The sequence below is a fragment of the Phacochoerus africanus genome, chromosome 1 (assembly GCF_016906955.1).
Source record: "Phacochoerus africanus isolate WHEZ1 chromosome 1, ROS_Pafr_v1, whole genome shotgun sequence".
NCBI classification, from domain to species: domain Eukaryota; kingdom Metazoa; phylum Chordata; class Mammalia; order Artiodactyla; family Suidae; genus Phacochoerus; species Phacochoerus africanus.
The window spans coordinates 260,638,546-260,663,129 of record NC_062544.1 but is presented as its reverse complement, the minus strand read 5'-3'; the positions used below and the strand labels follow the sequence as shown (position 1 = coordinate 260,663,129).

The following is a 24,584-nucleotide window of genomic DNA, read 5'->3' as shown; positions in this document are numbered from 1 at the left end:
ATTCTGTAAATCAAATTTATTTGATCCTCTGATAGATCAAATTGTTGTGAACTAAAAAGTTTTGGCTATTAATAAAATCAAAAGATGCATTCCATCGCACATCTTGGAGTCTTATTCTCCTTAAAAAATGAACCCTATAAATACACTATCATATTTTAGATCAGAAGCTGGCAAACTATGGCTCATAGGCCTCAGCTGGCAGTCTGTTTTCGTAAATCAAGATTTACTGGAGCGCAGCCACACTCATTAAATTATGTACTATCTATGGCTGCTTTTGCACTACAAACCAGAGTTGAGTAACTGCAACAGAAACCACATGGCCAACAAAGCCTAAAATATTTACCAAGGGCCTTTACAGAAAAAAAGTTTGCTGACTCTTGCTATAAATGACTATAAATTGAATTGTCCAAAAGGGATTAAAGAAGGCAAAAAAAAAGAACAAAGAAAAATTAAAATATATACCTAAATTTAATGCCCCACGATGCCACTCCAAAATCCTAAAAATCTAAGCTTCAAATGCAAGTGGATCTAGAATATGAAAATTTTGGTTACATAAAATATAAAAGCAATACTGAAGTGTATTAATAGTTTATTTAGAATAGCAAAATATATCTCTGTGCCTCCTGAAATTAATTAAAGCCAATTATTATTTTTATTATAAATAGTACTTATATCTACTTTATACAAAGTATGTTTTTTACCTGCTAATGGCTTGCTCCTCATCAGTTATTCCAGTCTCCCTGAATGCCCTGTTTGATTCCGCCAAACTCAAGGCAATTGCTCTCTGAAGATCATCTTTATCATCTCCAGTGAGATCAATCACATCTGAAAAGCAAAACTATCTTTCTCAAAATTAAAAGTCAAACGAAATGAAAGGTAATTCTTATATGGAGATTTTATACTCAATATTCCCTTTCAAATCAAAGTTAGCACCAACTTAATTCGGTATAAAAGCCTCTCTAAAGAGAATGCAAACACATTTTAAATGGTTATACTTTGAAACTTCATGTTTTTCTCCTTATTTACTAGGAGGTCTCTGATGAAAAGCTAATAAGCAGAAAGACCGCTAAAAACAGGTTCCTTAACAACAAAAACTGAAATCAACATAATTAAACATTTATATTTATGCTTTCCAAAGTTAACCCAAATACATACATATTACAGGTCATCCAATACTACCTAGACATTATTTATCAAAGAATAATAATAACTTAATAACTGAGCTCCCAAAAATTATATTTCAGAAACTTTATATATATATGCGCACACACACACACACGTGTATACATATACACATACACACACACATTATTTAAAGTCTGGAAGAATATATGAAAATGGGTTAATTTCGATGAGGAGGGTTATGGGAAAAGGAAATATGAGGATCTTTCACTTTCTATTTTCTGTGCCATGCATTCCTTTTAATTAAAAAAAAAAAAAGTTGGAGATCCCATTGTGGCTCAGTGGTTAACGAATCAGACTAGGAACCACAAGGTTGCGGGTTCGATCCCTGGCCTTGCTCAGGGGGTTAAGGATCTGGCGTTGCCATGAGCTGTGGGGCTCGAATCCTGCATTGCTGTGGCTGTGGCGTAGGCTGGCAGCTACAGCTCCGATTGGACCCCTAGCCTGGGAACCTCCATATGCTGAGGGAGCAGCCCTAGAAAAGGCAAAAAGACAAAAAAAAAAAAGTTTTCATTTCACAAAAAGAAAAAAATATGCAGGAGTTCCCACTGTGGAGCAGCAAGTTAAGGATCCATAGTCATCTTTGCAGCAGCCTGAGTCACTGCTGTGGCACTGGTCTGCTCCCCAGCCCAGCACAGTGGATTAAGGATCTGGCGTAGCCACAGCTATGGCACAGATCAAAGCTGCAACTCAGATTCAATCCCTTGCCCAGAAACTTCCATACGCCATATGCTGTGGATGTGGCCACAAAAAAAAAAAAAATACAAACAAATGACACATTTTCTTTTGTTAGAATAAAATAAGATAGTCTCAGTGCTGTAAATATTCTTTTTCCAAAGAATAAAGACTACAACTATTACCACCTTCAGAAAAACTGCTTTTTAATCCATTTCCCAATATACACTGGTCAATTTCTTTTTCTTTCCTTTTTTTCTTTTCTTTTTTTTTTTTTTGGCTTTTAGGGCCATACCTGTGGATATGGAAGTTCCCAGGCTAGAGGTGTAATTGGAGCTATAGCTGCTGGCCTACACCACAGCCACAGCAACGCAGGATCCGAGCTGCATCTTCAACCTACACCACAGCTCACAGCAACACTAGATCCTTAACCCACTGAGCAAGGACAGGGATCAAACCTGCATCCTCATGGATACCAGTCAGGTCCATTTCTGCTAAGCCACGACTGGTCAATTTCTTTAACCTAAAAGATGCCAATGATACTCCTATTATTAAACAACAATAGACCATAACATGCTGATAAATAGGGGATTACAAAACAATAGGATAAGAAAGAGACAGAAGTATATTGTTACTACCTTATCTTTGCATAGTTGGGATTACGCCTGTTGATATTTTGAACAAATTTTATATTCATAATGCTTATTTATATTTGAGACATGTTAAAAATTAATTTTTTCCTTTGTGATCTTAGAATTTTACAAGAGGGAAACAAACAAAAAGAGGTAGGAAATAGGAGATGAGGTGCCTGCATATCACCATGTGGCTATAGGGTTACATACAACTACCAGAAAATATATTTCACACTTAATAAGAAATAAAATCTACTGATAGTTTCAAACATCTACTTCTATTGTCATATACACTTTTTTCTTTATGAAAATATTAAAAATATTAGAGTAACATTGGCCAGATTTTGTTAATATCCTTAGAGAATATAATAAAATCTCACACAAATATAAGAAGTAGGGTCCAAAAAATTCAACCAAGTAAAATATGGAACAGAGTTATGTATCAACTGCAATGATGGAGCATGCCTACATATATCAGGAGGCTAAAGATTTCCTAATTCCGGTTTACAAGATCCAAATCCACGTAGACCAGGGCTGTAGATGGGTATCTCCTGGGTGTGGCCATTTACTCCAGCTGCAATGCTAATAAAGAAGCTAGGACTAGAGAGGCATGAAATGGTCTCTTAAAAATGAGAACTATCTTGGAGTTCCCATCGTGGTGCAGTGGTTAACGAATCCAACTAGGAACCATGAGGTTTGGGGTTCGATCCCTGGCTTTGCTCAGTGGGTTACAGATCCAGCGTTGCCGTGAACTGTGGTGTAGGTTGCAGATGTGGGCTCAGATCCTGCGTTGCTGTGGCTCTGGCGTAGGCCAGGGGCTATGGCTCTGATTCGACCCCTAGCCTGGGAACCTCCATATGCCTTGGAAGCGGCCCAAGAAATGGCAAAAAGACAAAAAAAAAATGAGAACTATCTTGGTCATTAAATATTAACTAAAACTGGACTGTGTATAAAGAGAGAATAATGGAAGTAAATAAAACTTGAAAATCACAAAGAAGCAGAAAAACAGGTTTTGGGGACATGATCAATTAGCTCTCAGACTCGATTCTCTCCATCCCAATATGCTTTTTTCAACTATAGACACTGAAAAGATTAAAACAAATCTATTTTCCTGTTTCATTTGCAGTTATGGATAAAATTCAGGTTCCACCAATTGGATGCACCAGCACAAGATTTGGAAAGCAGAAGTGAGGGGGAAACCACTATCCCACTGTTTTTGGCTATTTTCTTCTTCATGACTGAACAGATGTGGATTGTTCCACAGTAGCAACCCAGTATCCAATTTTCAGCTTCAGGGATGCAAGAGTCAGACTCTGCATTCCAATGCCCAGGCATAGCTTATCTAAGCCTGCGGCTTGTTCCCTGAGCTGCAGATACAGAGCTGTGTCCTTGAACGTTGTAGTCCTACAGGCAGTCTCCTGACTCTCTACCTCCCTGACTACGGCAGATGGAGTAGGTTCCCTGGCTGGCCAATCCAGAAAGAATCTAGAAGTCATTTCAGAAGGGTGAGCTAGAGATCCCTTCTCCAGCGCTTCCACTGGTTGTTGTTTTTTTGTTTTTTGTTTTTTGTTTTAGAGAATCTAGTCCTCTGTATTAAATTTCTTCTCTGAAACTATCTAGAGTGTTTACTGTTTCAAGACTGATAAGTAAACCAAACTGGCCAGAGCAGAAACTCACTTAGAAATAGCAACAAGTTATACTTAGAGCTTTTCATAATTTAGCAATTGTAACTCAAGCAACAGGAAAGCAAAAAATAAGGCAAGATGTTTTTAACCCTATTTCAGAAATGAGATGATTGAAGTTGCAAAATATAAAGTCTAATATTGTGAAAATAAAGAACAGTAAATAGGCTTCAAATTTAAGTCTTCTAATTATTAAATCCAGTGCTCTTTTCCTTCATCCTAGCAGTTCTCTAAATTTAATCCATGGAACCTTGGAAACCCCCAATGACTCTATGAGGGAAGGTTCCTTAAGTAAAAAATATTCTCATAATAATACTAAGGCATTATTTGCTTTTCCTAGTGTGGTCACATTTGCAGTGGATGGAAAACAACAGTACATAATACCACTGCCTCTTAGCACAAATCAAGGCAGTAGTACCATGATATGTGAGTAATTCATTATGCTGCTCACAACTATGCACACTCACTATTAAAAAAAAAAAAAAAGCCAGTCTCTCTTAAATCCTTGATAAAAAGAAATTAATTTTATTGAATCTCAAACTTTATCTTACATGTTCCTTTGATTCTATGTGACATAATAGGAAGTTTGCATAGCACTTCTGTTGTAATCTAAAGTATGCTGTTCCAAAGGAAAAAACACTAGTGCAAGCTGAACTCCACCCCGTCCCCCACCATGGAGCACTATTTTTACTTGAAAGAAAAACTGACAAACTATAATTATTCAGACTTCAGTATTTGGCAGACATCTTCTCAAAAATAAAGTGAGCCTGTCACTTGAAAAACAAATGACAGTATTTGTTGCCAATGATTAGTATGGAAATTTCAAGCACAAATCGGAACTCTGAAAAACTTATTTCTACCACTATAAGTTTGATATCTTCCCAGTACTTAAAGGCTCTTCTGGTGATATTAACAATTTCGATTTGATATCTTCCCAGTACTTAAAGGCTCTTCTGGTGATATTAACAATTTCGATTTGTTCTATAGATATTCTTCCAACATTTGGAAAGAAACTTGTTCCAAATTACCAATGCATGGTGTTTTTAAATCATGCATGGATAAACCGTTCAAAGAGCAAGATAAGCTGATAAAGATGTTAGGAATATCTTTGGTTCTAACACTTGGTCTCTGACCCAGTTCCTGACACACAGCTCCTTTATCACTTAGCATTTTCTAGGTGATTTTAATAGCAACTTTCTAAGGAGGTGCCTCCTGCCTGACTCCTGCATAGCTTCAGGATGGGCACTGGCTACCAGAAAAACCAAGCCATGATGAGAAGTTTGGAACTTTAAACCCCACCTCCCATTCTCCAGGGAGATATGAAAGACTGGAGATTACTTACTACCTGATGAAACCTCCATAAAAATCCCTAAAGTACAAGATTTGGAGAACTTCCAGGCTCGTGAATAAATCTACATGCTAGGAGGGTAGCATACCCCAACTCTACAAGACAGAAACTTCTGTACTTGAAACCCTTTCTGATCTTGCTCTAGATACTTCTTCATCTGGCTGTTCATCTATATCCTTTTCCTTTATCATAGCCCTTATTTTATAGTAAGCCAATAAAAAAAGTTTCTATGAGCCATTATAGTAAATCATCAAACTTGAGGATGGGGTTGTGAGAACCCTCAATGTGTAGCCAAGTTAGACAGAATGTGGGTAACCTGGGGACCTGCTACCCATGATTGGTGTTCAAGGTGAGGGCAATCTTGTCGGATTGAGCATTTAACCTGTGGGATGTGATGCTAACTCCAGGTAGATGGTGTCAGAATTGAACTGAAGAATACCAGGTGCATGTCAGAGAATTGGTGGAGTGTAGGGAAAAAAAACTCACATACCTGGCATCAGAAGTATTAGAAGTGTGAGCAGAGGAAGAAACAAGCAACGATAGTCTTTAATGCTAGAAAGGTTAACTGATCAGAGACTATCGGTCCTTAACTGAAAAGCTAGGACTTTTTCCTTTAAGCACTGGAGAAGACCTTGGTAAACAACAAACTTTTTTTTAATCAACCCTCCCCTCCAGTATTAGTATTAATGCGAACAGAATTCAAGGGCACAAGTGTGTTTGTGTCAGCTGAATAATACTGTAGATGATTTTACAAAAGCATATAACAGTAATCTCTCCAAAATTTCAAGACTGACCAAATTAAAACATTTTCTGTAAAATCAGAAATATATATATCAAGCCATAACATTATACATAATAAATCTTTCATTTTCTAAAAACTTACATATCAACTACCAAACATTTCTCTGCTAACTCTAAAATACAGGAAATCATCAACTTAACAATAAATTAGACTTCAAATGTAAGCACTGTTTATCATTTTCTTCTGAAAATCATATATTAAATGTCATGAGGCTTCCAAGTTAGTTCCTAAGAGCCAATTTAGCCTATAATCTAACTGAAACGAACTATAATATATTTAAAGATTTTGGTTTGAGAAGAAAAAAAAAGTTATTTATTCTTCCCCACCTACAGAAGGTTAAACCTAGGATAAACATTTTTTTTTTAATTTTTAAGAAGCCAAGGTTATATTTATCACCAGCAGCGATTTCTAGGCAGGGGAGTGATATGAGTAGAAAGAATTCTGTCTTGGGAGATAGAAATTAAAGTGTTGAAAAAGAGTTTGAGTTGTAATGATAATGCTGGGGCAGAAGCAGAAGCAACTGAAGGAAAAAAGCATGCATGTAAAAACTGACAGAACTGCAAGTTAAATGATTGTTTTGGAAGATGAGGAAGAGCTGGGGGGGGGCGGGGGGGATCACTGCCGGGGGGGGGGGGGGGGGGGAATCACCAAGCAGCAGCCAAAAGGACGGGAATGCCCTTAAGAGCAAAAGGCCTTAAGAGCAAGAGGTAAATAGGAAGAAAGATGGTCAGCAGGAGATGAGCAGTGAGAAAAACACCATTCTCACCCTCACTCTGCTTCAACAACTGAAATGTCCTCATCATTCACCTACTGAACCAAATACTCCTAGCTCAATACTCCAGGCTGGGATACTCCTCCCTCAGACAGAACTGAAGTTTACCCCTCACTTCACTTGGACATTCCCTGACCAACCCTCCATCTAAAATATAAAATAGCACACATACCCCATGACCAAATGGTAACTGCATCCCTGTCACCCTCGGTTCCCCCTACTCTGCTCTACTGCTCTTCATGAACTTACCTACTACCTGACATTATTTATTTATCATTTACTGTCTATCTTCCCCCTAAGTAAACGAAGACACTTTGTTTTGTTTTTTTAATGGCCTAAAAGAGTACTTGATACACATCACAATCACTAAATATTTTGTTGAGCAAATAAAGGTTTAATATCTATACATGGAGTAAAAATAAAAAGCTAATGAGTCATCTTCATAGTGGCACTAGTTAAAATACTTGAGATACATACTTTACCCATCCAAATTTTTTTCTAGAAAAAGGACAAATAGCATAATAAGGTATGTTAAAAGAATACTTAAAAGCAAGAAGACATAAGTCATGTACATTTTGTTGCCCACCCGCCCCACTCTCCCATTCTCCCCTCCCCTCAGTCAGCTCTCTTAAGCTGCTCCTATTATTCCAATTTTCTCATTGCTAAGTCAGATTCTCTAAAACAATAATGCCCAACAGAACTTCCTGGGATGACGGAAACGTTCTGTTATCTGCACTGTCCAATAAGGTGGTCACTAGTCACATGCAGCTGCTACTGAGCATTTAACATGTGCCTGTGGCAAGAGAAAAATGGAGTTTCAGTATTATTTAATTTTATGTTTAAATTTAAGTTGCCACATGTAACCACTGGCAACTGTATTGAACAGCTCAGCTCTAAATGGTCTCGCTGTTTTGAATAATAGCTGCCAAATTTATCATGGTAGCACTGCTAAGTAAGGAAAGTGATTACTAAAGGATCCATTCCTGAGTTTTGCCATCTATTTTACTGTGCTTTCCAACTTGGATTGAGAAAAAAATTGAAGTTAACATTCTATATTAGTCGACAAAAAGTGTAAAGGCCCATGGCTGTCATTCTGCCCTAAATTTAAAAAATTCATAAAGTTATACAAGTAATAATAGTGTATTTCTAATACAGAATGTAAATCTAATTGCATCCAATCACTTACAAGTAACTTTCATACCGCTGAGGCATCTCATTTTTAAGTTTAACACTGACTTTTGATGAACCATCAAAATTGTTTTTAAGCATTTAGAAATCAGGAGAGATTTAACTTCCATTTCCTTTTTTTTTCTGTCTGAAGTTACTTGTTTAACAAATCTGGTGAACAGGAAAAATATCAGTGTTCAATTAATAAAACCCCAACTGCTTAACCAAAGTGATTTATCCTCAGCAGAGATGAGAGCACTAGACTGGGATATATTTCTCATTTGTGCTTTAAATTACTTTTAGGCTAGCCAAGCAATATAACCAAGACTAGAGATCTAGGATAGAATCTCAACATTTTTCTTAGTTTCTATGCAATCGTTACCAAATAATTCAAGTTCTTTGGGGGTATACAAAAAAATACAGTGATTCTAAACTTGTGAAGGGTAAACCACTTAACTCTCACTCTGATGTGCTATACTAATTATTCTAAAATTTAAGCCAATATGTGGCATAACTTTTCTGTGTTAAAATTACCTACCCAAATCCCTTTTATCTTTTGATCCATACTTTGATTGCTCAACTGTAGCACATCTTGTTCTGGTGGGCATATACTGTTTTTTTCCTGTTTTAAAAAAGTTCAAAAGGATTTAATGATCATGAAAGAAAGAATACTACTATTTGATTTCAAATTGGGCAAAAGCCTCGTATGGTCATGTCTATTGTAGTTCGCCATGATACAAAAACTTCACATAATCTCTTCTGATTATGAAGTACGCCTATGATATCTCAATACTTTGCATTATTCTCTAGTCCCCTTTGCATTTTTAACTGCAAAACTCCCAGCACAAAAATTTCATTTCTCCCTTATGCTGGAGAGGAGGGTGTCATCTGACAATTCACAATATCCAGTCTTAACAGGAAATTCAAGTAATTTTAAAACGTACCTCAAACCTTTGCTAATAGTACTACAAAATGATTGAGCCTTTCCCCAAAATTCAACAGAGTGTGAAATTACAGTATGCAATGTTATCAAAGCAATACTTCTTAAATCTTTATTATGCAGAGTAAAAGCCTTCCTTGAAATGTTTCCTTTTTCTCTCAAAAATGAAATGTATGAATCAAAGTTACACCGAGAAGACCAATAATTGTCCTAACAGCTACTGAAAATATACTTACTTCTTCAATATTAAAGTTCACAAATACTGTATCCACATACTGTATGTTCTCCAAAACTAGTAGCGTAATTTGCTTTATCTTCTGATGTACTTGAGTTATGTAAAGATGAAAATTTCCTTACAACCCCAAATGCGACTTCTATGGGATAAGAGTTTAAAAGCTAAATTTTTCTAGTCATTTAAAAAACATGTTAGTCTTTCTAAAAGAGACCTTCAATTATGTTATATTTCAGCCCTATAACAACAAGAAATCATATTGTCCCATAAGCATTAAGGCACATTTGTATCAAATATACACTTTTGTCAGCACTACACAATAGATGACACACATAAAGTCATCAAGGCTTTGTTTATGCCTTAACCCTGGTTCTAACAGACTTTATACTTAGAAAATAAGAAATTGTAAAAATAAAAACTCCTGCCATATTTGAAATGGTTAAGTTCGACTATGGTCAACTTGCAAGTAACAATGCATTTCACATAAATTAAGAAAATGCTGAAAAAAAGTTTTATATCTAGAACAATCCCTTGAAAACCTCCTCACACTCTGATCACTCCAATACTTTGTACTTCTTGAGCACTGACACAGTTTTTCCCAAGAGGTCTGTGTTTGAACATATATTCATTTAAAATTATTTTCTATCCTTCCCACGTTTTACCACTCCTTCCAAGAATTAAAAATACACAAAGATTCCCTTTCTCTTCAGCAATTACAGCACAGTAATTTAAAGAATATGCTGAAGGCATGACATCTACTTCCTTTCTCAGTTTTAAACCATGTAACGCTATTATGACACTACTGAATTTAAATGCCAAATCAAGACTACTTCCTCAAGGCAGCTGTACTTCTCAGAACTTTACAAAATATGGTACAAATCTGTTAAATGGAAAAGAAATAGTTACCTCATCAGCTATTTTTTTCCACAGTTTGATAATAATACTATTATTACAATACAATCGTTCCATTATATTTTTTTTTTCTTTTAGGGCCGCATCCACCGCACATGGAAATTCCCAGGCTCAGGGTCAAACTGGAGCTGCAGCTGCCAGCCTACACCATAGCAGCAGCAATGCAGGATCTGAGCCGAGTCTGTGACCTATATCACAGCTCATGGCAATGATGGATCCCTGACCCACTGAGAGAGGCCAGGGATCAAACCCAAATCCTCATAGATACTAGTCATATTCGTTTCCACTGCGCCACAACAGGAAATCCATCCATTATAAATTCCTACAACAGTTTTTTCTCAATAATCTCAAACCCACTTTATGGACACATTGTCCAAATTATTCATATGAATTAGCTTCCTGGTTGTAAGGATAGCACATGTTATCAATAAAGAAACCACCACAGCAAGCAACTCGCTCTGTTAGACAATCAATGAGATAAAACCAGAAACTCCATTTGTCTACCATTTCCTTCAAGTAAACAATAAAACTTCTTAGTGGATGTTTTTCAAGAACTATATATATACACAATTTTTTAAAATTATCAACAAATAGGGTACATGCTTTCTGAAATCAGGTTGCTTTCTCCCCAAGAGCACATATTCAAATCTCTTTTTGTACATAATATTTTCACTATTCTGTGTCAAAAGTCTTGAACAGGGGTTAACATATGGCTTAAACAATTTTCTAATTTTTGCACAGCAAACAAAACATCTCTTTTGTTTATGACCATCTTATAATCCTAATTCTGCTCTGCAAATCTATACGTGCTATCTTACATCACAAAGTCTACCACCTACATTAAGAGCTTAAAGCTATCATTATAAAATCCTTCCATCATTTCAAGGAGAACACTGAACCATTACTCAATTTCCTATTTCCTTCACTTCCACCAGCAGTCTTTCAGTTAAAATCATTTTTTTCCTTTCTCTACCTAATCTCACTTTCCTTCTAAGTCTCAGAACGTTCAAAGATATGAGATGTACTCTCAGAAAACCAATTTCTCCCCTATTTATGCCAGTTCTCTTTTTTCCAACTTCTTGTAACAAGCTTCTCAACCTTGTTGAGACCTTCATTGGTTTTAAAACAACTTTTTGACAAATATTATCAAAAATAACAAACACTGTTTGAGAAACTATGACATCCTACTACGGATCCCACCATCATACTAGGATGTCATAGTTTCTGGTCTCTTGCCCTACTACATTTTCAGTTTGGAAATCAAGAAATTTCAAAATAGCAATATTCTTTAAAACAGAAGTATGCTCTGGGTGTTAAGTACCTGTTCAACTAGAGGCCAGGGGAAAACACTCTAGAGCCAGCAGCTCCTGAGCTGAGTCTTATATCACCAGCTGGGGGTAAAAGCTAGAGGGGATTCCAGATAGAAGGAACAGCAAGTATAAAGACAGAAGAAGTTAAATAGCATTGGCTGGGTGAGAACTTCCAACTATACTGTATTATCACATTGTAACATAAGAGGAGGAAAAGAGTAGAAAATGAAGTTAGAGATGTAAATAGGGGCAAACCAGTGTTTGTCTTGAACCTGGACATAACAACTGAGTATGTCTTAAAAACACAGAACTTCTCCCAACAGCTATTATCTGTGTGAGATAGGACTACTCCACCTCTGGCTGACAAAGGACCATTTATGGAGCAACATTACTAAGACTGCTTTGAAGTTAAAATATTTTATCAACAAACAGTAAAGTGTTTAATGCCAATGCATAGCTATAAATATCTATGTGGATGTGATTTTCCTGGTTGTTTCCTAACTTTAAGAAAGCCTATAAACAAAATAAGAAATTTTTTCAAATACAAGTTAGTAATCAAGCTTCCCAAATCCAGAAGGCATAAATACCTACATTTTATATAATGTAGTTTTTATACCATGAGATATGGATAATGAAGATATCTTGAAAAGCTCAGCTATAGAAGCACAAATTGTTCATATTATAAAGAAATACCAAAGTCCTATATAAGATCTTCCGTAAGTACATCTATGTTGTTTTTATTTTTGCTACACTATAATGAAACTTTTTCCAAGAGCTTTATTTTGGGGAGGGGTTGGAATTGAGGGAAAGAAAATTCTGTTAAACAATAAATCTATCTGTAATGAGAAACGGTACCTTATCTTCAAAAATACTAAGGCCCCTACCAAAACTTCAAATCTATAAAATAAATGACTGTGCCCACTTACAAGTCCAGAAATTTGTTTCTTTAATAAGTAACACCTTTAGATGGTGCATGCTTCGAAACAACAAAACTGAATGAAATGCTTTATGAAAGAATATATAACTTAAACACAATCTTTTACTCCTAAACTGGAAAAAAAATATATATATCAACTAATAAAAACATACACGCCTTTCACCAGCACCAAAAAGAGCCAAGACTAAAGGACTTTCTTTTTTGTCCTTCACCTCTGCTTAAACAAACTATATCCCCAAGAAAAACTTTTCATTACATCCTGATTAACATATTAAGGAAGCAAAGTAAACTCACTCGTATCTGCTTGGCTTCCCACACTGATGTACCGATCATTGCCAGGAAGAGCTGTCTGGTAGTAAGCCGTCTCCTCCTGCTGCGGGGTCTTGGCATTCTTCGCAGTAAGGAAAGCCACTGCTAGCTCCAAGTTTCCATTACTATCCTTCAAATATCAAGAAAGAAACATCAAATATTTTGGAATAACCCTACACATTCTCACGTAATTTATGTAATATTCTCCCTAACGACTAATACTAACAGTAAAAATTATTTTCAGATTTAAAAAACTATTATGAGTCTTAATTTTATAGCACAAATTCACTGTAAATAATGTATATCAATAGTAATGTAAATAATGTATATCAATAGTAATGCCTTTTTATATTCATTAAAACTATAATTATAAGGTAAAAATCAATTCTATAACTAATTTCTTAGTTTTCCATTACTTTTATATCTGCTTAATGAAAATCCAGTCATAAACTTATACTTCTAAACAAATGAAGAAACTAAAAAATGTTTCCTGTAACTTGCCATATAAAAAGGCAAAAAATGTTTAAAACAGTACTTCAGCAAATAAGGACAATAAAAGATATTTCCTTTACTATGGATGCTACATGTCTACTTAGAGGCAAACTAACCAGCAAATATCAAAGACTTAATATTAACAAGAAGAAAACCAAAGACTGAAGCTTGATAGACAACAGAGAACTCCTAGGAAGACTCAATACTGTCAAGATGAAAATCCTACCCAAATTAAATATACTTCTCATCAAAAGTATACCTAGATAAAATTAATCTAAAGTTAATTTATAAGAAAGCAGATGCTAAAAAACTAAGAATTTCTGAAATAGCAAAATTATGAGAAAAGACTTGCCCAGTTATCTCTATGTTCTGTGTACAGTTAACAATAAATACAACCCTAGCTCTATGACGGCTGATTGAAACAACATTAGGAAATCCAGGTATGAATAATGAAGTAATCTTTGTAACAGAGACCAACCCATGAGATATGCAGGCCTTCAGAACTTAGCATACAAGTAAACTATAAAAGGAAGCCAGTAGAAGGTTTTGGACAGAAATGACATGGTATGACTTACATTTTAAAAGCATTTTTCTCTGTGTATGTTGAGACTATAAGAGAAAATGGGCAGAAGCAAAGAGTCTGACATTTATTTGATATCCTATTAAATGTGAGAAGTGACTGAAGGAGAAAGATCAGGATGATTCCAAGAGACCAGAGCAACTGGAAGAATGAAGTCCCCAACTTACCCCAACTTCACCTCTATTAGCCTTAGAGGAGAAAAAAAAATGAGTCCAAGTTGAAACCACTATTTTAAACTTGGTTATCTGCCACAACCACTGTAAGATTCTTAAATGACTCATTTGAAAATGGTTTAACATATTTTACACTTAGGTAAGTAGCCATAAAATGATTTGTAATAACAAAGGCTAACATTTACTGAACCCTATGTGTCAAGAAATGTGCTAAGTGTTTTCCATATGCTCCGTCATATAATAATAATAAACTGAAAGCACGAGGATCTACACAACTTGAAGGTCATTTACTTTGGAAGTGTAAATTCTCAAAATAAAAGTGCTAAAATCAATCAATGACCCTGTGGCTCCCAAAAGCAGACTCCTTGTCAGTATAACACTGAGAGTCAACTCATTATTAAACATCTTACAAATTTATACTGAGCAACAATTAAGGTTTAAGTACACTGTTTTATCTTCAGTACTGGTAACTGAAACAAAAGTTAAAAAAAAAAAAAAAAACCTACCTATGGTCACATAACTTACCTCAAAGGAAATGTGTACAATAATAAATTTGATTAATTCTTTATGTTTACTTAAACATATTCTACATGTTTCTCAAATTAAAAAAATAAATAAGTGAATTCCCCAAATTTGCCCTGACAAGGTAATGGGTATAGCCCCACACTCAAGTGAAATAGAATGGAAAAGGCAATTTCTTAAAATAAACATATTTATCAGAATAAAGGAAGGACTGGCAATCACCCAAATATCATAATATCATAATCATAAAAAGCTGGGGTAAGATACTTTTGCTTCCTCTCCAAATACTTATAGTGCTTTGTAAATCATGCATTAAAATGCCTTAACAGTACTGATTCATCATTCTCCTAATGGAGAAAAATGCTGAAGCAGAGCCTCTGGTGAAAGCAGAAATTACATGTAGCGCAGGGATCAGCCTGCTTGGTTTCTAGTCCAAGCTCCTCCACATACTAACTGCGTGATCTTGAGCAAGTCACTTTAACCTCTGTTTCCTTAACTTTTAAAAAAGGGATGAGAATAGTACCTATTTCATAGTTATTAGGAGGATGAGTTATTCACATAAGCACTTAGAAGAGCACCCAGCACTTAAAGTGCTTAGTAAGTACTAGTTATTATCACTACAATTATGACAATTACGATTACAATCATCCAAAAGATAAACTATTTCTAGAGACAAATGAAATCTGGCTCATGACCAAAAATGATATAATTAATGTTGTCTTTTGGAGCAACCTGTAAAGGACTGAAGCTGTGTATATGCCTATAGGAGCAAAAAATGTTATATTGCTGTTAGCCTTTAGAAGCAATACATAAACAGACTGAAAATGCAGTTCTAGTTCTTGGACATCTTCCATTCACTTGTTCATTTTCAATGTGCATATCCATGTGATTTGACTCATCTAGGTACATCTGTGTGGAAATGAGCATACTTTGTAAGACAAATAAAAATGATGCACTTTAGTGTATAATCAAATAGTTTGATGTTGAATGTTCTTAAGGTGCTATTAGTTGAATATTAGCCAGTTTACATTTCTCCTTCTTGGAAGGAAAAAGTATAAGCTTCTGATACTCTGTAATTTTCTACTTCTCTCATTTCCTCTATCCCATTCTATCCTCCACCCCCAATTATACTCTAAAATCATGCCTCTTGAGTAAAATCAGCCATTAGCTCTTGGATTCACATCCCTCCATTTTGCATGAAAAGCGTTTCACATGGAGAGAGGTCCGCTTTCACTCCAAGGTATCTTGGAACATTAGGCTGCTGAAAGCTGACATGGTCAAAACTGCAGTGTGTGTTAAGTAAGGCTCGTCATATAAGTTCTTTCCTATATCTCTACTGCTACCCATGGTATAACTAAAACACTAAGCTTTCAAATATGGTAGGCAGCAGAGATGAGGGTGTAACAGAAATTGTACGTCATGAAACGGAGGCCATACCTTCAAGGCTTGCTGTAGTATCTGGGCATCATTAATGCCAGTAATTTCTCTCAGCTGATTCAAAAACGTCTGCTGGTGCTAGAGGAAGGGAAAAACCAAGTGTTACACTCCAAAATCTAAAAATATACAAGGACAAGAAAATAAATGACATTTAGAAGGAAAAAAAAAATTTTACAGTAAAAAAATATACAGAACTTGAGAAAGACTAAATAAATTTCATTATTTTAGGAAGAATGAGCCATATCGTGGAAGCCCTTATTCAATTTTCATGTTTTGCAAGGGAATGTCTACATTATGCCCCAAGAAGTCTTACTGAATTTCTTACTGAGTTTGTGGTCCATTCTTCACTACCTAATTAATGTCTCCCAAAAAGAAAAGGAGTGATCTGCATGATGGCTAATCCTAAGAAGAACTAAGGTTTAAAACAGGTATCCACTGGGCTACTTTAACTTGGGAAGAGGCCACAGAATGAAATCCTGGCAGCCCTATTAATCTCTCCCCTGAAATCAGCCAGCATCCAAGCACCTAGGATGTTTGAGGAAAAAAACATGCTTTTGGCAGGTGAGACACTAGGTGGATATATTACATTACGAGATCCTATCCTATTTAGGGAAAGAAAAAGAATCATCTCATTCTTCAATCTGTCATAAAAGATCCTAAACAGAACTGATCATGTTGCCCCCATTTGCTTTTTTTTTTTTTTTTGGTCTTTTTAGGACTGCACCCAAGGCATGTGGAGGTTTCCAGGCTAGGGGTCTCATGGGAGCTGTAGCTGCTGGCCTACATCACAGCTACAGCAATGCCAGATCCAAGCCATGTCTGCGACCTACACCACAGCTCACAGCAATGCCGGATCCTTAACCCACTGAGTGAGGCCAAGAATCAAACCCACATCCTCATGGATACTGGTCGGATTCCTTTTCACTGTGCCACAGCAGGATCTCCTACCCCCATTTACTTCAGATCTGTTTATATAATCTACTGGTCTATATAATCAACTATACTGGAGAGAAAAAAGAGGTAGGAGGATAGGATTCCACTAGCAAACCCTTTTCTATACTTCCCTATTCCTCCCTACATTTCTGCATTTCTTAAAACAAGTTCCCCAAAACTAAGACAGCACTATTAAAGAAAGAAAGCTCAACGGATATGACATGAAAAGTTGAGTCACCACTAGAAGAAAGGGATCTGCTGAAATCTTCTATCTTCCCAGCAAACATTCTGATGTGACAGTCATTAAATGTCACTCCATGTTTCCTCCTCCAACATTCTGTCCAAGTTGCAAGGAGGATAAAGCAAAGAGCAAAGGACAAAAGGTATCTATCAAATGATTCTGCTTTCTTTAACAAGCCCCATCTAGTGATTTCCACTTAAAGCCTCAATAAGCAGAACAAAGTCATGTCATGTGGCCACTCATAGTTGCAAAGGAGATTGGGAAATGTATTTTTCAGCTAGGCAAAAATGCTTCTCTACCAATCTGTTTTGTTTTTGTTTCGCTTTTTAGGGCCGCATCTGCAGCATATGGAGGTTCCCAGGCTAGGGGTCAAATCAGAGCTGAGCCGCCGGCCTACACCACAGCCACGGCAACACAGGATCCTTAACCCACTGAGCAAGGCCAGGGACTGAACCTGCGTCCTCATGGATGCCAGTCAGATTCTTTAACCACCGAGCCACAATGATGAGAACTCCATTCTCGGCAAATCTGTTGCTAAGGGAAAAGAAAAAAATGTACACAGTAGGCATTGGCAGTATCTACTTGCCATCAATGAATTTTCATTTCCATAAGAATCTTATTAAAAGCTGAGATAACTGAGATTAATGATAAAATACATTTAAAAGTATAGAAACAAGGTATATAAAATGCTAGGAAGACTCCAAGTTGAATAAAAGAGTTGAACTGCCTAACTTTCCATGCTGAAATAGGAGAAAAATAAAATTCTCCTTAAACCTGGCAATTTTTCTACTTTCATTTAAAAAATTACCAATAGCTAGCAACGGAACCATGCCCAACTTACACAATATCAAAATTACAAACTAAGGATGTATACAAATTTTACGGAAATCTCATCTAATTCAACATCTGATTTAATGAACATAAAATACTTGAAAGATTTTACAACCTTGATTATCAATCAGCCCACCAGCATTCCAAACGCCATTCTTTCCATAGAATATAATTTTTCCTCAACTACCAATTATTCAATCATGTATCAGGGAAAGACTATTAAATACCCCCCAAAATCAATCATTTGTACAAATGCTACAGGTTATTATTTATAATGCTGGAAAAAACAGGAACAATGCAAATGCTCTTCCCCTAAGAAAGAGATTCTAAACAGTAAGGTGCAAAGGAAAGACCTGATACGTTTGTCAGTAAAGAAGATTGCCAGGCTCCACATCCAGAGATGGTGGTTCCAGGAGCATCTGGGTTAAGGCTAAGGGATCTGCATTTTTAGTATGTATTTCAAATGATTTTGATACAGATGAACACAGAACCATGGCTTGATTTAAGCAAATAACTGTATATTTTTAAACAGCAAATATGTAATCTACATACAAGCTATCATGGGAGTTCCCATCCTGGCACAGAGGAAACAAATCTGACTAGAATCCATGAGGATGCAGGTTTGATCCCTGGCCTCACTCAGCGGGTCAGGGATCTGGCGTTGCCATGAGCTGTGGGGTAGGTCGAAGACACAGCTCGGATCCTGCATTGCTGTGATGTAGGCCAGCAGCTGTTGCTCTGATTCACCTCCTAGACCAGGAACTTTCATATGCCGTAGGTGTGGCCCTAGGAAAAAAAAAAAAGAGAGAGAGGAAAAAAAAGAAGCTACCATTACAAAAATCATATTATGCTAAAGTGGTAGAATGCACACATTAATGACTACGAGGTAAAATGTAAAAAGAATGTAAAATTCAGAAAAGTTTACAATGCCTGAAATTAGACTTCCAATTCTTCTCCCATATCTCTGTATTTCCACTTCTCGATTCCTCCCTCTAGAGACATAGTTCCTTGTTGCACTGATGATAGGCTTGGCCGTGTGACATGCTTACGCCAATGGCATAACAGCAGACAACATTCAAGAAGACATGAAATGTGCTTGCATGGTTGGGCTTGCCCCCCTTCTTGAAGGTCTGCCACTTCCTTAAGAGGAACATAACCTGGGTAGCTCACTTGCTCCAGAAAAATGAGGCACATGATAAGAGCCACCCCAACCAACCTATGTGTGAACGTAATGATAATATTTTGGCATGCCACCAACTTTTGGCATAGCCTGTTATAGTGACAGTCAAATGCTAGCGAGTACAATAAGAATACCGAGTATTTTATGAAGAGAAGCAACGTCTACAATTTTATTGTTTGGTATTTTGTTCAGCTTTCACAATAAAGTTAGCTAGATATCCTAACAATAATTCAGGTGCATTTCTAGCATGGTTCTTGATCTCATGAATTTTGACTAAAAATGGAACAATGAAGAGAAAAGGATTAAGGTGAGGAAGAAGACTGAGTGGGAAGAAGAAAAAGTGAAAGAATTTTTAAATGAAATTATCAAGAAATGAAAGTGAGATCAAAAGAGGTGAACTTTGAGAAAAACTCTGTTTGGCAGAGAAATCACCTCATTTGTCAAGTTTCCCCCTTTGTTACTGGCATCTTCCAGCTATGTTTTTCCTGTCTTTGAAAATTTGCACCTTCATTTCCTACAATTGTATGTTTTCATTGCTATTTCTGCTGTGAATAGGACCCTGGTCTTCTTTCAAGGTTTGTACCTTCCTATTCACCAAACTTTTGGTCTATTATAAACACTGATCCTCAACTAAAAATGTCCTGCATATGGCTATCACCTCCTTGACTAGGGATTTTGGTTGGATCCAACCATCATCTCTAGAGCTCCTTTCCCCCCAGCCCTGAGCTCTTCTTTGTATGGATTTCTTATCTCCTACAGTATGAGGAGGTAGGTGCAATCTGTTCACACTGCTAAACCAAGAAGGGCAAGACACAATGTTCAGATTCAATGCTTGCAAACATCCCAAAAATAAAGAAGCAAACAAGCCAGGACTACCTACAGGTCTTTCTATCCCTTCCTTGATATTATTTTCACTAAGTGATGACATCCTTAAAAGTGCCTACTATGTGCAAAACCCAGTATTATGCACTTCTGGGAGAAGAAGACATCAGTAATTTCGAGATAAAGTAAGGATTAGAGTGTTTCACAGAAACTCTCTTCCTCCCCTCTTGGACTCTACATGACGTTGGGTTTAAAATCTGTTTAAGACTACAGCATATTTAACATTGGTACAACTTCTTGAGGATGCAAAAAAGGGATCACTGGCTTAAGCCAAGGAAAGAAGACAAGCATTTACTATGCTTTTGCTGTATGCCAGACTATTTTAAGTGCTTCCAATATATAATCTCATTTAACACATGTGCACATGCACACACACAAATCCTCTAGAAAGTTACTCTCATTTTACAACTAACAGAAGCTTCAAGAGACTAGTTAAGTACAGAGACTGAAATGACTACAGGTTTGTTCAAATTCCACAGCCTCTGTCTTCTCTATGGTATCTGATTCTGGACGTTGAAGATTCAGTGAAAAATGAAAACTCATCCTCAAAATCCATTACTATGTTGACATAAAACACTTAGATAATGATTCAAGAAAACTGGAGCATGGATGACTACAAGGCAGGAAAGCTTTCTGCGTTAAGGGGTGAGTGACTCACAAGTAAGTTAAGCGTTCCTTTGACAATTTCTAAATATAAATAAAGCTTGGGTCAATGCAAAAGAAAGAGATAAAGGTTTTCATCTTCAGGGTAAAAAAAGGTAAATCTTAGAATGACCTCTGAAAAAATTTTCAAAATTTCTAAGAAAATAATCCAATTTGATAGAAAAACCCCAAAGCATTCTTAACCTTCAGATCTCACTTTCATTTCTTGATGCCTTAAATTTTACAATCAGCTTTGCTAGGCACCAAATGGTAACCATTTGATAGGTTAAGAAAGTTACCTATCAATGAAAGGATTAATTATACTCTCCTTTATCTATTTGTAGAAATAGACGCCTTTAAGGTACATAGTCAAACAGGCATCTATTTTTACAAATACCTTCTGCAACTACCTAATAACACTAAACTGCCCTAGTTCATGTTACCTCTTACCATAATAAAAAGTTCCAAACTTAACCGACAGATAATTTCAAGTACATAATATATCATCCATATAGTTCTTTGTAAGCCCCAAATTTGCCTCTAACCAGATACATAAGAAAAAAACCAACAACCTTATTTCATCATCTTTTTCTTTTTAAAAATCACTTTTATTTTATTTATTTATTTATTTATTTATTTATTGCAGTCCCTATGGCATGTGAAGTTCCCAGGCCAGGGATCAAACCTGCACCACAGCAGGGACCTGTGCCACTGCAGTGACAACGCCAGATCCTTAACCTGTTGCTCCACAGGGTATTCCAATATTTTATCCGTAATTTTAAGGGGGACAACATGTTGGCCCTTCATTTCCCTTCATATGTATATTCTATGACTTCTCTGAGGAATTGTCCTATAGTACCAGACTTCTCAAGGCTTAAAGGGCCCTCTGCATGCCCCAGCTATCTCTAGCTTCACCTTGCACTCCCTTCCCCCTTCTCCCTCTTCCCTTTCATTCAGGGTCTACAAAATACTATTCACCTTCCTAATTCAAAGGTCTGGGTATATTCAGTTGTTTTCTGTTAAGGGTAGAGGTTCCCTGACACTGACCACAGACTATAACAACATACTATGGTTAATCACCAGACTCTAAATTGGAAGAAAGCACAGACTGTCTATTTCGCACATCACTGTGTTTCTCTGACAACTAACTAGTACAACAGTGTCTGGCGCATAGTAGGAACTCAATAAACACCAACTGAATAAATGAATATAGCAGAGTTTGCAGAGGTGAACTGGAGTAAGTCAGATCACAGGGCTTGAATCCATCCAAAGGAAAAAGCTACCAATTAACTATTGGAGATAGGAACGAGAAGCATACACAAATCACACCCACTGAGCAAACTTCCTACACTCTCCTACATTGCATCTAGATGTTCACAAAAGGCTTTGTTTCCTAGTTCTGATCCTGTCAAACCTGCCTGAAGGAGCACACAGGACAATACTGCTGAAATTCTCAATTCCAAATAATCTACCTACTAACCTCATAAATAGTTGGGGTATCCTGTATTTTCTACTGCCAGGGTCACGGTTTATCTCAGTCTTTCTGGGATAAAAGCATTTTGGTATTAAAATAAATTAATCATACACCTCCATGGGTGTATAAACCTACAAGTACATTTTTTTAATTCATTATTTATATGGAGGCTTAGAAATGCCAGAGATTATCAACTTAAGGAGTCTCTTCCTAGTTTTTTTTAATAGAATCCCAGAACTAAATCATAATCATTACATAATCCAAAAAAAAAAAGAAATGAGAGACTTTGTTCATCCCCAATAAATATGTGTCCATCCTTCCTCACCTCAGCCTTCATATCTCTACCTGCCACTCTAACCCTTTGACCAGTCTGACACCTGCATGATGACCATGCCCCAACAGAATCCTCCATCCCTATTAACTGGCAGATAAAAGACATGCTCAGAAATAGAAACTCTAAATGCAATTTTCCCCAAAAATATTGTTACAGAGCACTATAAGCTAACTTCACACAGAGTTAAATACATTTCTAGGCCAAATAAGAACCTAAGCCATTGAAATATGGTTTCTATGGGAACGTGCATTTAGAGTTCCAAACCCAACTTGCAAAATCTTTTGGAACAGTGTGTTTTCAAATTAGAATGGCTATATGCTGGAAAAAAGTGGGTAAACAAAACTTTTGTGAATCAAATCATATCCTTGAGCTGTGATTCTGTGGTTTAAATAAAATATGTATTTAATTTGTTTTGATGCTGATAATCTGGCTGATTCCTAATATATCTCTCTCTTGTCCAATTAAATCTTTATGTATTTCTTGGTTTTGGTGCTTAAATTTTCATAATTAATTTTCAGTCCAAAACCAAAATTCCTTATACTAATAAAACAAAATAAGCATGCTCTAAATAGAACTTTCAAACTAGAATTCTACATAATTCCTTGCAGCTATGTGTGTCACAAAAAATTCCTTAAAGTAAATACAATTTGTAGTCATACAAATTACATAATACACTCTACTATTAGAAACTCCATCCTTCTAGATACAGTGCTAGGTTTAATGAGGCCTCTGCTCTATACGACTTTCTTTCCGAGACCCATAAGACAGCCATCTGCAGAACTGTGCAGCCTCCAGCACCTCAGTAAACTTGCCCTCCATCTAAGTAAGCTTCAATGACCCCCTCTCCAACAAGAACTGAATCTCAGTCTTGGGGCTTGGGAAGATCTCTCCCAAATTTATTCCTTCCTTTATTCTTTAGAGTTCTCTTTACCCTTGAGTAGATAATCATCTATTACTAGTCAACACTTCTTTGTATTAAACCTTCCCTGTTTAAATTACTGTCAAGTTTCTGTGTCCTACTGGACCCTTACTCAACTTCCTTAAAAGCAATTTTTATATTCTAATAATATATTTTTGAGGTAATTTTGTATTTTTAAGAGAGTAAGTCTCAATGACAATGAGGGATGAAAAATTTACCATGTATAAGTTCAATCCCAGAGCTAACACTTACTGAACACTTACTAAAAGTATATAAAGCACCAGAGATTTCATTATATAGGTGTGATCGATTAAATCATTGACCACTGGTAACTAAGCTCAACCTCTAGCCTCTCTCCCCTCCTTTGACTGGAAAGTGGGCTCAAAGTTCTAACTCTCTAATCATAGTGGTTTGTTTTTCTGAGGCACAGCCCCCATCCTGAAGCTATTCAGCCCCCCAACAAGGAGTTATCTCAATAGCATACCAAAGACAGTGAATCCTCTCCTTAGAGCCTCTCCTTGGTCCTACCAACACATCCTATAAATATTTCACTTAACTTCTAATATAATGTATGCATTTCTGGCCCTCACTACCACAAGCTTTATTATAGTATGTTTATTTATTTCTCAATCTGCTTAACACAAAGGACAAATGAATGGATGGACATGATAATGAGGCAACTGAAAACGTGAAACAAGAGTTTATATGAGGGTGTAATTTTTTTTTGAAAGTACTAACAGTGTAGTAATGAACATATATGATAGAGAAACTATATCATCTCTCAAAGCTTGCAAAGAAAGCAGAATATCAAAACTATTTAAAAGTAAAACTTTTGACTATTGTATTAGCTGTATTTTACCACGCTGTAAAGCCCAAATGTAAATAACTTAATATATGTACTGAAAGTTCACACAGCAAAAGCTCACAAGCTGACAAAAATCTTGCCTCACAGCTAGGCCTACTTGCTACTGTCTTCTTACCTATCACTTCTCCACGTCTTCATGTTTATACTATGTGTTCAAATACTAAAGATTTTTGGCAGCA

General features: G+C 36.3%; 1 protein-coding gene across 2 annotated transcripts in view; it reads right to left on the bottom strand.

Annotated features, from left to right (window-relative positions):
* Nucleotides 1-24,584, bottom strand: part of USP25 (ubiquitin specific peptidase 25) — a 135,703-nt gene that overhangs the window by 98,826 nt on the left and 12,293 nt on the right. For both annotated transcript variants that reach the window (XM_047794688.1, XM_047794697.1), the window contains exons 2-4: nt 16,105-16,182; nt 12,886-13,030; nt 702-825 (exon numbers count right to left, since the gene is read on the bottom strand). In XM_047794688.1, coding sequence (XP_047650644.1) covers nt 702-825; nt 12,886-13,030; nt 16,105-16,182 — 347 coding nt within the window. The remainder of the gene's footprint in view (nt 1-701; nt 826-12,885; nt 13,031-16,104; nt 16,183-24,584) is intronic.